General features: G+C 47.8%; 4 protein-coding genes and 1 long non-coding RNA gene across 6 annotated transcripts; 4 read left to right on the top strand and 1 right to left on the bottom strand.

Moving 5' to 3' along the window:
* Nucleotides 1–179: 179 nt before the first annotated feature.
* Nucleotides 180–3,760, top strand: LOC9659987 (ethylene-overproduction protein 1). 2 transcript variants are annotated; one of them, XR_002991030.1, is made up of 6 exons: nt 181–692; nt 780–2,513; nt 2,588–2,879; nt 2,927–3,236; nt 3,313–3,605; nt 3,664–3,760. XR_002991030.1 is itself a non-coding variant. In XM_024664744.1 (5 exons), exons 1-5 carry the CDS (start codon nt 589–591, stop codon nt 3,528–3,530), a joined length of 2,658 nt encoding a protein of 885 aa, XP_024520512.1. In that variant the 5' UTR covers nt 180–588; the 3' UTR covers nt 3,531–3,760. The 2 variants fall into 2 exon arrangements, 1 of the variants encoding a protein (XP_024520512.1); XM_024664744.1 differs by having other exon boundaries at nt 180–692; nt 3,313–3,760.
* LOC9660550 lies at nt 3,472–5,630 on the bottom strand. Its single transcript, XM_024664745.1, has 6 exons — nt 5,432–5,630; nt 5,206–5,360; nt 4,935–5,152; nt 4,271–4,874; nt 3,747–4,214; nt 3,472–3,692 (listed from the first exon to the last, which is right to left on the bottom strand). Exons 1-6 carry the CDS (start codon nt 5,605–5,607, stop codon nt 3,547–3,549), a joined length of 1,767 nt encoding a protein of 588 aa, XP_024520513.1. The 5' UTR covers nt 5,608–5,630; the 3' UTR covers nt 3,472–3,546.
* Nucleotides 5,631–5,778: 148 nt separating this feature from the next.
* Nucleotides 5,779–6,373, top strand: LOC9660549. Its single transcript, XM_002990927.2, has 2 exons — nt 5,779–5,985; nt 6,042–6,373. The coding sequence occupies exons 1-2, from the start codon at nt 5,811–5,813 to the stop codon at nt 6,338–6,340; spliced, it is 474 nt and encodes a 157-aa protein (XP_002990973.1). The 5' UTR covers nt 5,779–5,810; the 3' UTR covers nt 6,341–6,373.
* An 845-nt stretch (nt 6,374–7,218) lies between these two features.
* Nucleotides 7,219–7,984, top strand: LOC9660548. Its single transcript, XM_024664725.1, has 2 exons — nt 7,219–7,540; nt 7,600–7,984. The coding sequence occupies exons 1-2, from the start codon at nt 7,282–7,284 to the stop codon at nt 7,884–7,886; spliced, it is 546 nt and encodes a 181-aa protein (XP_024520493.1). The 5' UTR covers nt 7,219–7,281; the 3' UTR covers nt 7,887–7,984.
* Nucleotides 7,985–10,633: 2,649 nt separating this feature from the next.
* On the top strand, nt 10,634–11,026 carry LOC112342632. Its single transcript, XR_002991028.1, has 2 exons — nt 10,634–10,728; nt 10,781–11,026. It is a non-coding gene; the product is annotated as an uncharacterized LOC112342632 (long non-coding RNA).
* Nucleotides 11,027–13,086: the final 2,060 nt, after the last annotated feature.

Raw genomic sequence — 13,086 nt, 5'->3', positions numbered from 1 at the left:
TTTAAACACGTAAAATACTTCCAGCAACGAACTTCACGACCATTGAATGGAGCATTCAAAGATCACTACCTTGTCTAAATTCGCTGACAATACCGCAAGAACAAACAAAGCAAGATAGATGGGAGATCAAATCACATTGGCCAGCTGGAAAATTAATCTGGCCGTACACACTGTGTACGAAATTGTCTGACGGGTATGACGGGCTTGACGTGTGTTGTTTTGTTTTCTCTCTATCGAGCAAGCTAGCTATGGCGAGAATTCAAAGCCCTTTGTGGCTTTTGCGAGAGTGTCGTTGAGCAGCCAGATGCCCAGACTGGGTATCTGCTCGCAGCATTTAAAATGGTTCCAACAAAGAACCCACATTCTGGCTACTTCCTCTTTCTCATTTTGTCTATCTGGTTAGCTTTTGGGTCTCTTCTTCCTCTTTTATCTTCTGGGGTTCTTCCCGGACCCTTTGTCCTGCGATGAGTTTCAAACCGCTTCTTCTCTTCAATCTGGATAGAGCTCGGAAGGCGATGAGCGATAGAACTTGGAGGGCGATGGCGTGAGCGAGCAGAGCAGCATTTCTTTGGCTGTGCTTTCGCAGCAATGGGAATTTGCAAGGATATCCACATCCTCCATGTCGCATCGTCGGAGAAGCCAGCACCAACAGCGGCATCGAAGCCTGTCCATCAAAAGGACTCCTCCCAAAGGTAAGCTCTCTCCGCTCTCTCAATGGATAGACAAATTCTCACCTTGTTCTTCGCTCTTTTTGATTGTGATTGTTTTCCTTCCTCCAGCATGTTTCTTCCGAAGCTCGCAGATCCACCCATCAATCCGAACTTCAAGCCCGTGGACTACGTCTCGACGCTGGCTGAAATCCATAAAGAGCTAGGCGTTGCTACATCCAACCAAGAAAAGTCTCGACTCTACCTGGAGCAGTCGTTCGTCTTCCGTGGCCTCGGCGAGCTCAAGCTCCTCCGCCGGAGCCTCCGTCTCGCTCGCCAGCACGCCACCACCAATCACCACAAGCTCGTCATCGCTGCCTGGCTCAAGTTCGAGAGGCGGGGTGAGGAGCTCGATGAGAACCCGGGCGAGAGCGCTAGTCACCGAGCTGCCGCTACTTCCACCAGGTTGGCCGATCATATCCCCTGCCTAGCTCTAGATTACTGCGATGAGGACGAGCAGCAGCAGCAGCAGCAGCAGCACGAGAGGTGGCACTTCTCGGACGTAGTCTTCCACGTAGAGGGTGATCGGATTTACTGCAACCGGCAAAAGATGGCCGCTCTCAGCCTGCCTTTCGACGCCATGCTCAACGGCTGCTTCACCGAGTCGAGGAGGACCAACATCGAGTTCTCCAGGAACGGGATCTCGGCCATGGGGATGAGAGCCGTGGACAAGTTTGCTCGCACGGGAACCATCGGCAGGCCCTCCCCCACCGTCGTCATCGAAGTCATGACGTTCGCCAACAAGTTCTTCTGCGATAAGTTGAAGGAGGCCTGCGACCAGCGGCTGGCTACGTGCGTCCACACCCTCCAGGACGCCATCACCTTTCTCGACTGCGCTCTCGACGAGAACGCCCAGTCCCTGGTCGGAGCCTGCTTGCAAGTCTTCCTGCGAGAGCTGCCGAAGTCGCTGTACATTGCCCCGGTGTCCAAGCTGTTTTCCACGCAGGATGGGCGCAAGAGGCTGTCGGCGGTCGGCCACTCGTCGTTTTCTCTCTACTGCCTGCTCGGCCAAGCTGCCATGGACGACGACTTCTCGTCCGACATGACGGTCAAGCTGCTCCACTTCGCCAAAGACTGTGCGGTGTCGTCCAGGCAGAGAGCTCTCGCGTTGCACCAGCTCGGCTGCTCGATGCTCGCCAGGAAGCAGTACAAAGAAGCTCACGAGTTCTTCGAGGCTGCCGCTGACGAAGGCCACATATACTCGCTGGCCGGTGTCGCGAGAGTGAAGTATATGCGAGGTCACAGGATGGCGGCCTACTCGGAAGCCGCGAGCATCATCGCTTGCTACAAGAACAGCGGCTGGATGTTCGAAGAGAAGTCCCTGTACTGTCTCGGCCATGACAAGCTCTCGGATCTCAACACGGCCACCGAGCTTGATCCAACTCTGACGTATCCTTACAAGTACCGAGCTGCGGTCTTGATGGACGAGAAGAAAGTTCACGAGGCTATCACGGAGATAAGTCGAGTCTTGCGATTCTGCATCACCAAGGACTGCCTGGAGCTCAGAGTTTACTTCAGTCTGGCGCTGCTCGATTACGAGGCTGCTGTGAGGGACTTGCGGGCGCTCTTGACTTTCGATCCTGGGTACAGGATGTACTCTGGACGCGTCTGTGCTTCGCAGCTCCTGGATCTTCTCAAGCAGCATGTGGTGCAGTGGACCAAGGCAGATTGCTGGATGAAGTTATATGATCACTGGTCATCTGTCGATGACATATCGTCTCTAGCAGTCGTTCACCAGATGCTGGAAACGGAAGCTGAGTCTTCGAAAGGCCTGCTTTTCTTCCGGCAATCTCTGCTGCTGCTCAGGTCTGTCGAAACTTTCACCACCTTAGTTTCTACGAGCTGACTGGTTGAATATGTAAATACTTGCTTGTGCACAGGCTAAGTTGTCCAAAGGCCGCGTTGAGAAGCTTGAGGCTGGCTCGAGAGCACGCCGATAACAACCAGGAAAAGCTCGTCTACGAAGGATGGCTTCTTTACGATACTGGACACCGCCAAGAAGCACTCAGAAAGGCGGAGGAGTCTATATCCCTCCAGAGATCCTTCGAAGCTTTCTTTCTCAAAGCATACGCCCTGGCAGACACCAGTTTGGATCCGACAGCGTCCACCAAAGTTATTGGACTGCTGGAAGAAGCGCTCAAGTGTCCGTCCGACGGGCTTCGCAAAGGCCAGGTACAAAACACGTCCGTCGAAAGCTTGACATAACTTCTCGACCGCAGGCTCTCAACAACTTGGGAAGCGTCTATGTCGATTGTGGAAAGCTGGAGCAAGCTCTGGACTGCTACGTCAACGCACTGAAGATTCGGCACACTCGAGCTCATCAAGGCCTGGCTCGTGTCTATTTCTTGCAGGGAGACCGCAAATCCGCTTTTGATGAGATGACAAAGTTGATCGAAAAGTCGATGAATAACGCGTCGGCATATGAAAAGCGAGCTGAGTACTGTGATCGCGATCTGGTCATGGCCGACTTAAGCATGGTGACGCAAATTGATCCGCTCCGGACCTATCCATACAGATACCGAGCAGCAGGTACGTCATCGCATCAGAAACTACAGACAGCTTTTTTACTTGAAACTTACTTGGTTGTTCCATCGTTTTTCTCCAGTTGCTATGGACAGCCAGCGAGATCGAGAAGCCATAGCCGAGCTCTCAAAAGCCATAGCTTTCAAGGCCGACTTACAGCTTCTCCACCTCCGTGCCGCTTTTCATGAATGCAGCGGAGAAATATCAGACGCTCTCCGTGACTGCCGCGCTGCTTTGTCCATTGATCCGACCCACTCGGACACGCTAGAGCTTTACGGACGTGTACAGCATCTCTCATAAGTACTCAGCGTGGGGCTCAGCTCGACGATGGCTCGATGTGATCCTCATCTTGTAAAGTTCGTGAAAGTTCTCGAGGTAAGGTACTCATTTCCCAGGCGGCCACTTCTGACGTTAAGCCTCTTAACTCGTGCAGCTCAGAGAATGTATATCGAATCCGTTCATCTGGAACACACATTTCGTAAGTGAACGTTTTCCTTGCGAGTCAAATTCAAGTACCTCTTCCAATTTTACCCTGCGTCTTCACTGGAACATGCGGGTTCTTGACTTGCATCCGTCTGACCGATGACCGTTGAGAGTTAAGGTTTCCAGCTATACGATCGTGCTTCACAGTTACGCTGCGATAGTAATCACAGAACTGAAGAAGACAGCCTTCCGTGAGTAGCCAGCAGTCCGTCAGATCAAGCTCTTCCAACAGAAGCGGCGGCTTCAACGAGCGCAGGCCTGCGTCTGTCAACACTGTCCCTTGAAACGCAAGGCTTCGCAGGTTCGGGAGAGCAGAAAGCTCGTGAAGCGATGCATCGGTTAAAAACTCGGCGCACAAGAGCAGGTGTGTTAACCGCACCAAACAAGCGAGTCGCTTGCAGCTCTTATCAGAAAATCGCGTGCGACGCAAGTCCAATCGTCTCAGGTTGTGGAGCTGCTGGAGATGAAGCACAGACCAAAACGAAGAGTCTACAGGAGCGCCTGCATGCACAAAGCACAAGTATAAGAAACTTTCGTAAACTCGAAAACTGGCATACCTGTCAAGCTCGTGTTACTGAGGTCAATGTCAATCAACGACGGCATCAGCCCCAAGTAACCAAACACACTATCCGTAATCGAGGTGCCCCTGAGTGAAAGATGCTCCAGAGCTGGAACGTGACCAGTCAAAACTGCTACGCCTTCTGAGCCAACTCGTGTGTCACTGAGATCAAGGTGTTTTAGATTCCTCGCACACTTGGCCAGCAGATTCATGGTGTCACTCGAGACGCTTGGCATTGAGCTCAGATCGAGCTTGACTACTCGCTTCAAGCTGCCAAGGAAGGTCAAAGCTGCCAGGTTGGTCGCAGATAACTCGAGCACGGAGAGCTCGGGGAGTGAGTGACTGTGGAGGACTCTGAGTGGATCCTGCATAGTTGCTCCGGACAGACGAAGTTGATCGAGAGCTGACCCTTCTTCGGAAACCGATAGAACCACGCAGTGAGAGAGATTCAGCTGTGACACTCTCGGCATGGAGGGAACCACCGAAACCTTTGTCCATGCCAGGTTCAGTATTTCCAGCCTGGGAAAGCCCTTCAGCATATTTGCTCCTTCGTTTGTTATGCTGCTACCCCAGAGTTGGAGGTCGATCAAGTGTTGAAGTACCTGGAAGGTACTTTTGCAAGTCGATCAAAAATCTATTTCTGTTATAGAATACATGCTTACCAGAAGCGAAGAAACATGAGAGTCTGTCACAGGCAAGCCGCCAAGATCCAAATGAGACAGGTTCCTAAGAACAGCCAACTTTCCAATCCCTTGCTCTCCAATCCCCGTTTCTGAGAGTCCCAAGTGCTTGAGCTTGCCGAGGGTTAATATGTGTTCCAATCCTTGGTTTGTTATCTTGGAGCAACGATCAACTCGTAGCTCCTCGATCGATTCCATTCCTACATTCCAACCGCAAAACTAAGTCTTCTTTCAAAAGAGAAATGGAGCTTGCCTGAGAGGTGCCATATCGCTGAATTGTTCAAGGCTTTGCAACTTTCGACTTTGAGAACTCGCAAATGCCGAAATCCACCGATGTAGGCCATCCATTCGGCATCAACACTGAGTTCTCCATTTAGATCCAGTTCCTCGACACTTAACTGGAAGAGCCTATGAAAAAAAAAGAGTGTAAGCTAAAACGAGTTTCTCTATAGATCGATCGTTTCTATTCTTGTGCTTACTCTAGAAGTGGAGGCGAGAAGAGATTCTTGACAAGTAGCTGATGAAGCAACGATTCCGCGAGATGAGCCGGTAAAATTTCCAGAGTTCGTCTCTGCCTACGCCAAGATCTCACACTGTCAGCGCTCCGCGATGCCGCTTCCAGGCACAAATCCACAAGCGTCCCGCCTCCCTCCATGGCCGCACACGATCGATTGCCGAGCTCGCAGCGACACAAAACCCTAGGATGCCGGATGGAGTGCAAACCAAGCAAAGAAGTCAAATATTTATTCCTTGTTACTAGGCCTAGGGTTCTTATGTTCTCACGATCTTCGTCATGGCACGATCCTCCCACTGCGAAGATTTAAGCTCCGTGATGGATTCTTCGCTCTATCCTCGACAATGCAGCTCCTCTACGCCTTTCTTCTTCTATTGATTCTCGGCGATGCCAGTGCTGCTGGGGAGTATTCAGAGGATGGCGATGATCAGGAAGAAACATCCACTGATCTCACGACTGTCGTGCAAGGATTTGTCTCCTGCCAGGATTGTGATGGAAATTTCGACAAGCCCTCCCCAGGTATGTGTCGATTCCTTTGCTCGATCTATTCCTCTGCTCGATCTGCTCGATGCCAGGAGCATTGGTGAGAGTGGAATGCCGCGATGGGAGCTACGGCGAGGCCGCATCGAACCGCGATGGCTTCTTCCAGATCAAATTCCCCCAGACCTACAAGAGCGTCTACGATCCCCCCGAATCGTGCAAGGCGATGATCCTCGCGTCGCCCGATCGGTCGTGCGACACAGCCACGGATCTTGGAGGCGGCAAGAAGGGAGCGGCGCTGGAATTCGAGAAGATTTTCATGGGCGAAGCGTTCTACAAAACCGGCCCATTTGCTTTCACGCCCTACTGTACAGACGAAGACGAAGAACCCTAAATTTCACAAAAAGAAGTTTTTCAATAAAATTTGCCGCCAAATGAAGCTGTTAGGGTTCTTGCCGCATTGAGCGAATTCATAGAAGCTATTGATCAATAGGAGCACATTGGAGTGAAAGAAAACGCATTTGTAGTGAAATAGGCCATGTTTCCCGCGACTCCGGAGAACTGGGGCTTGGCGCCGCTGTATCCAGAATTTACATTCGTGCGATAATCGCAAGATGGGTCCCGTGAGCGGACGATTTTCGCCAGGCAGCGGTGGATCTTGAGCTTGCTGCTGTAGTCGTACCCATCCAACCGGATTTCCACGTAGCCATTCTCGCGGGAAATTCCTTTGCCGAGGGCGACGAGCTTGCCGGTGGAAATCGCCGTGCATTCTACAGAAACCTCAGCCCCTGGATGGAGTGGAAAAGATAAGTCCATAGCAAGCGAAGTAAGATTGATCAAACATAACACACCTCCCAGATGTCTGCTCCAGTCCTTGTAGCAATTCTGGCAGAAAACGTAGCCTTGAACAACGGTGGCGTTGATTCTTTGCGAACTGCCCGGAGCTGTGTAAGGATCAAGAGCTTCCACTGCTGCCATCAAACTTGAGAGTAAAACTCCACCAAGAAGAACCAGGATCTTTGTAGCACCCATTTCTTGCTCGCGATCGCCTTGCTATGTTCTGATCTTATTAAGCAGCCCTCGGGCTAGAAAGTGGGACGTGGAAAGAATGTGATTGCACGACCATAACGTGGCCACAAATCTCCATAACACCTTGCTTCTCCCAGTATCGGTACAAGTTTTACTTGATCTGGTAGAAAAAATCATGGCATGATATCACGTCTCGCATGGATATAAAACCACAAACCTCAAGAGCTTGGAAGTATCAAGCAATCTCGTTCTTTCTAGCTTTTCCATCATCTTAAGTAGCTCTCTCCCAGATCAAACAAGCTAGCGATGGCTTCCAACAAGAGTTTGATCTTGCTGCTCGCCCTCTCCCTCGCAGTGTGCGCCCTCGCAGTGGATTCATACGACGTCCCACACAAGGTGGTGGACGAGGTGAAGAAGGTCCCCGAAGTCCCATCCAAGGCACCCGAGGAGCCCAAATACGGCCACGACTACGGCTACCCCCAGCACTACGAAGTCGATACCACCGTCATTCAGGGATACGTCTACTGCCAGGGCTGCTACGGCCAATGGACGAAGCACATTGTCGGTACGTATACAAGAGAATACGCTAGGAAGATCGTAACATTGTGGTATGAACCTAAAAAGGTGGCGAGGTGGCCGTGGAGTGCAAGAACGAGAAGGGCGCAGTGGTCAAGGGGAGCGACAGTACGGACAATGACGGGTTCTACCAGGTGAAGCTGCCGTACGTGGCCAAGACCAAGACGTGTACGGCCAAGCTCGTCAAGTCGAGTGACTACAGCTGCGATATCATCACCAATGTGGGCAAGGGCAAGGAGGGCGCCGGCGTTGCGTACCTCAAGACCTTCAAGAACGAGGTCTTCTACAAGGTCGCGCCCTTCGCTTTTAGCCAGGTCTGCCACCCACACTACTGATTCGATAGGTTCCGTGGTTCTAGAGGCTCCAGCGATTCGATTTGTTTGAGCGATTCTTTGATTCATCAATAATATGGGAGAATTTCCACACATCTTTAGATATTTCTTCTCTATCTCGGGGCGCCCCCGGCGATGGAGAGTCTCGGCTGCTTTCCATTCTCATCGGGTTCGTTCTTGGATCCGACTGGATTGAGTAGAATTTTGGAGTTCCTTGGCAAGAGAGACCTCAGATGAGCTTGCTCAAGGCAGTGATGGACACGAGCAGGGGATCTAGAGCGAGCCAAGACCAGTGCGCGCTTCTCGAGGACTCAATGGTACGGTATCAGGGCCTCTTGTAGGTGAAGAAAGGTGGTCGACAAACCGGTTCGAACTTGGTTGCTCGCTCCAAATGTTGAGTTTGGATGGATTTTTTTATAGTTTTCTTAATCAGGATGCCGTGTGATATAGGCTGTACAGATTTATCAAAAGTGCAAGGGACGCTTTGATAGGGGAGAAGTCGTGAATGTTGCTGTTATGTTTGAGTGTTTTTATGTCAGTCGGTAAGCTTTTCTTTTTTCAATTTTGGTGGTTTCTTATGCATGTGTATGTAGGTAGGACGGAGAAGGCGTGACATTGCTTGTTACAGCTGGCTTTTTGGCTGTGAGTGCTCTACTTGCTTGTCCATAAATCTCACAAAAACACGGACCATGATCCTTGGTTGCGCTAATTGTAAAAACAGAAGGCTGGTGATCTTCACTATGAAAACTAAGTGCTTGTTAGTGTCGAGTACTTTTGGTTACATGGTGCAAATTCAAAGTGCCACCAATGCCTACTATGCACTCCAAAGTGATCTCAAGCAAGCTGGCATTTTTAGATGGGACACCTGCAGACAATGCTCACACCAAAGTCATCACCATATTGACATATGGAGGTCAGGCTTGAGCCCTGGCTTGCCGCGAACTGTATGGAAGAAAATGGAGCAACTAAATCACTAGTTCCTCAATATTGAGTTTGGATGGCAACAAGGTACCCATTGGTGGAATCTGGTATACTCCCAATCGAGGTCTATGTGTGGAGGAACACAAAACAGTACCTTCCGAATCTGGAATACAAAAACATTGCCTATGTCCCAGCACAATGGCTTCAACGAGCATTTCAATGGTGGCTCCAAGGTGCGGATCATGATCAAAGGTTTCACTACTACATCTCGACGATCAACAGGGATCGGAAAACTGGGGTGGGAAGGCTTATGGGACGGAAACATCACAAAATTTTGGCACGATAGAAAACAGGCCAGCATCTTCCCTCTGAGGTCAGCAATTGGGACGCACACAAAATGCCATGGGAGAGGCACATCTGTTACTTATGTGCTCAAGAGATTGAACCTGTTCAATAGCTTACAACCAACAGCGAGCTTCTGAGCCACTCCTCGACTTCACAATGCTGCTCCCACTTCTGCTTCAACAGAAAGACGTCAGATTCAGCAAATACCTGTTAATAACAACATGCCTCTGCAACGAGTTGCTGTCCATCCTCGAACCACACTGTCGCCAACTTCAAACAAAACTCTAGACATATACAACATCATCAAGACACCCTTGCTCAAACTAAGACACTCCACCTGGACATCTATACAAATTACAGGTCCTGTGTGGGCCTTTAAAACATTTATAAAGTAATGTATCTATACAATCACCTTTAATCTTTTAACACGTAAATGCCACCACATTTAAAACAAAGATACAGATCCTCCAAGACATAAACCCTCATAGAGTTGGATGACCATCCAACGAAAGAAGGTACTTCTTTCCCACTGGACACTCGCTACTGTCTTACATTTTCGTGGACTTCTTACGCCCTGTACTATCTCACATACGGGATCCACAGCGAGTTCAGAAACGGCCCTTGGATCCCCTCTTCGCAAGAAGGTTCGCTTTTCTTCCTTTGTCGTTGCTTTGGCGTTCTGACCACGAGCTGCTAATTTGCCAGTGCCGTGTATGCAGGATTATCACATATCTTGTTCTGGGGGATTTAGTTGGCTCCACAGCTCCAATCCTAATCCAAACATTCTGCGATCCGTATATGCGTATCTTTGAAATGCTTTGCAATTGCGTACCGCCAGTGCACTTGTTCTACTTAGACCTCAGAATATGAGCTCTACAAGACATGATAAACGGAAGATAGATAGAAATTGTATATGGTGTATAGCTACAAAAAAGGGGTCATCACAGTCGTGGCCGCATGTTGAAAAATTCATGCAAACGTGAAGAAACTATGCACACTGGTTTTGAGATTAGTTTTGTGAGCGCGGGCAGAGCCCACATGGAGTCCCTAAACATTAGGATTCCAGAGAGCTGTGAAACACAAGGACAGTTTAGAGTATTCAAAAAGGTCAGCCCTCGTGATCCACACTATCACTTATTTTAAGCTCTAAACAACTATAAGATATCCATTTACTGGTGTGTTTCTAACAGAATTTCCGGGCAATGTCACTAGAAAAGTAGCACCATGCTTGTTTGTAGGCCACTGCATCTGTCTTAATATGTATTTTAAGCTAATAAAGAAACGTGAACTGGAGGATTCCAAGTTCCAACCTGTGCAGGCAGTGCTTACATGATTTCAAGACATGTCTTTTACCTTAATATTGTGCTAAACCAGCTGTGAAACGCAAGGATGAGCTTTAGTCAAACCTCATGATCCACACCATCACTAATTTATCCCATAGCCCAGAGTATAAAAGCCAGCCTATTGGATTGGAAGGTATAACACAATTCACACAACACAATGGCAAAGATTCAACTCTCGTCTATAGTTTTGCAGCTTTTGTTCCTCTGTCTTCTGGTTTCAATGACTCTTGCAATAGGTAAGTTAAAAATTTAATCTTGAGCCACAAAGTTTTCTACCAAATTTTCCAGGTGAGAATGGCATTGTCACCAGAAAACTTCTTCAAGGATGTAAAAATGTTCTTGAAGGATGCTCGAAGGATAGTGATTGTTGCCAAGGCCACTGTGCCCTTGCAGGCTTTAACATTGGAGGCATTCCTGTTGGAACATGCGAGCCTATCTAATTAATGTTTACTAATTAGAAAGTTTCAAACTGCTGAAACTTTATTCATGTGAAACCTTATGTTTTTCAATAATAATAAATATCTTTGAAGCTTTTGTAGTGCCTAATTAAAGGGTATTTATTGAAGTTTAACCCTTAACCTAAGAATTCATAAGATTCTTTGCCATGTTTCTTAGCATCATATGTGGAATGTAGTGATTGGTTTAAATTGTTTTTACCGGTAGTGTTTGAAATGGTTTTGTATCATTGTTAATTTAATTTTTATGGATGTTGAAGTTCCTACTATGAGTATAGTTCCTTTCCAGGTTTGCTTCAAATTTGTGTCAAAATTATGTATATCTAATTTCTCATGTAAATTAACTCAAAATTCTTTTTTTCGTAATGAGAATTAAATTGATTTTGATAAAGTCTTGTAAGCAGCTATATGTTTGATATAAATTAACAACCCATGGCTCTATACCACAAGTAATGTTGTAATTAAAAAAAAACATATTATTTAGTTATGATACTGTATTTGGAGCAAAATTTTTTATAAAGAACCCAAAAATATTCAAAGAAATATTTTATAAAGAGAAAAATCTAATTTATAACCAAAGCTAGCCATAATTAAGGGCATGGGTTGAGACTTAGGTGATTATCTTAGGAGATCTATGGCATAGAAAGTTAACATAATGTTTGTATGGTTTGGTGGAGTTTAGTGAAGTTATTGAAGATCTAATAAATATCCCATAAATTTTCATATGCATAATGTTAGGAATCCCCCAATTCTTGCCACATTCTTGATTCTCGCCGGATTCCTAACTTGCAGACCACATTCTTAATTCTCAAGACACTTCTCTATTCCTAACTCTCGAGACACCTCCCTATTCCTGACTCTTTGATTCCCTGTACAATTCTTGAGTCTCGAGCCACATTCCTGATATTGATGTGGTGCCTCCTCGACCTCAGCTATATTTAGGCCGTCCACGATCCAAGAGTGGTGAAGTTTCATCAACCTATAGTATATATAGGTTAGCTTTGTTCCATTTCTCCACAATCTGAATCAACGCCAGTCTAAGGCTTTTTTTTTGTTTCCACTAGCTTTTCTCTTTGTTTTTTGCATTTTCCAATTTTGATCTTGTTGGGGGTCTTGACAATTTGATTCAGATTGTGTTTTTTGCTTTTGCTTTAGCTCGTTTTGATTGTTTGATTGCCTTTGTCTTTTTTCCTTTTTTTTCTTTCTTCTTGCCGATGGAGTCTCCAAGCCATCCTGATTTCTTTGCCGCAGTCCTTGCAAAAATCCAGTCTGAGAATACCGAGCTGAAGGTGACCCTTCTTCGCATGCAGTAGGAGCTTGCTTCACTTTCGGCTCAAGGATCCAGCAAAGTTCCTAAACCGAAGGTGAGTTTCCCGGCGAAATTTCCAGGCAAGCGTTCGAAGCTTGGCGGATTTCTGAACCAAATGGAGCTGATCTTTACACTTCAACATCGGCGGTACCCCACTCCCGAGTCTCAAATCGGCGCGATTGGGATGTTGCTCGAAGGTGCAGCTTTGTCATGGTTTTCTCCTCTTTTGGAGAAGAGCGTGAAAGGGGTTGTGGTTCCGGAGCTGATGGATCTTTAATTGTTCAAAGAGAAGCTCGAAGTATGTTTTGGCGAGACAGATCGAGTTCGGGCTGCTACCACAAAGATGAGACATCTTTCTCAGGGGTCTTGTCCTGCCTCGATCTACGCTGCAAAGTTCCAACTCCTTGCCTTGGACACTCAGTGGGATGAGTGGGCTCTGATTGACCAATTTTGTTTCGGCCTCAACAACGGTGTCAAGGATTTGTTGCTCACCATGGAGGATCCCAAGGACCTGCCGGACGCCATCAACAAAGTTGTTCGATGTGACAATTGTCTCTTTGAACGTCGTCAGGAAAGTCGCCGCGCCGCTGTTTTTCCGTCCCAGACTCAGGAATCCCAGCTTGAGTCTTCGGGGCATACTCCTGAACCTACTGCTCCGGTCCCGATGGATATTTCTGGTACCCTCCTCATATCAAATTCACCCCGTTTTTCACTCCTCTCTCCTTGAGCCTTATATTCCCAGTCCTATTCCCAATCAGGTCATTCCTCCACCTCCACCAGTGCAACTCGAGGATGGGTCTGAGTATGAGGTTCAGGACATCCTTGATTCC

This window comes from Selaginella moellendorffii, unplaced genomic scaffold (assembly GCF_000143415.4).
Source record: "Selaginella moellendorffii unplaced genomic scaffold, v1.0 SELMOscaffold_113, whole genome shotgun sequence".
Lineage (NCBI taxonomy): Eukaryota > Viridiplantae > Streptophyta > Lycopodiopsida > Selaginellales > Selaginellaceae > Selaginella > Selaginella moellendorffii.
The sequence above is the reverse complement of the archived record's forward strand: the minus strand, read 5'-3'. Positions and strand labels throughout refer to the sequence as shown.

Excerpts from the sequence above, each read along its gene's own strand:
- LOC9659987 (XM_024664744.1), top strand. The coding sequence starts at position 589 with ATGGGAATTTGCAAGGATATCCACATCCTCCATGTCGCATCGTCGGAG. Across the intron at positions 2,514-2,587 it reads CAATCTCTGCTGCTGCTCAG|GCTAAGTTGTCCAAAGGCCG; the intron begins GTCTGTCGAAAC and ends GCTTGTGCACAG. Across the intron at positions 3,237-3,312 it reads ATACAGATACCGAGCAGCAG|TTGCTATGGACAGCCAGCGA; the intron begins GTACGTCATCGC and ends GTTTTTCTCCAG.
- LOC9660550 (XM_024664745.1), bottom strand. The coding sequence starts at position 5,607 with ATGGAGGGAGGCGGGACGCTTGTGGATTTGTGCCTGGAAGCGGCATCG. Across the intron at positions 5,153-5,205 it reads AGCGATATGGCACCTCTCAG|GAATGGAATCGATCGAGGAG; the intron begins GCAAGCTCCATT and ends GTTGGAATGTAG. Across the intron at positions 4,875-4,934 it reads CTCATGTTTCTTCGCTTCTG|GTACTTCAACACTTGATCGA; the intron begins GTAAGCATGTAT and ends AGTACCTTCCAG.
- LOC9660548 (XM_024664725.1), top strand. The coding sequence starts at position 7,282 with ATGGCTTCCAACAAGAGTTTGATCTTGCTGCTCGCCCTCTCCCTCGCA. Across the intron at positions 7,541-7,599 it reads ATGGACGAAGCACATTGTCG|GTGGCGAGGTGGCCGTGGAG; the intron begins GTACGTATACAA and ends GAACCTAAAAAG.
- LOC9660549 (XM_002990927.2), top strand. The coding sequence starts at position 5,811 with ATGCAGCTCCTCTACGCCTTTCTTCTTCTATTGATTCTCGGCGATGCC. Across the intron at positions 5,986-6,041 it reads TTTCGACAAGCCCTCCCCAG|GAGCATTGGTGAGAGTGGAA; the intron begins GTATGTGTCGAT and ends GCTCGATGCCAG.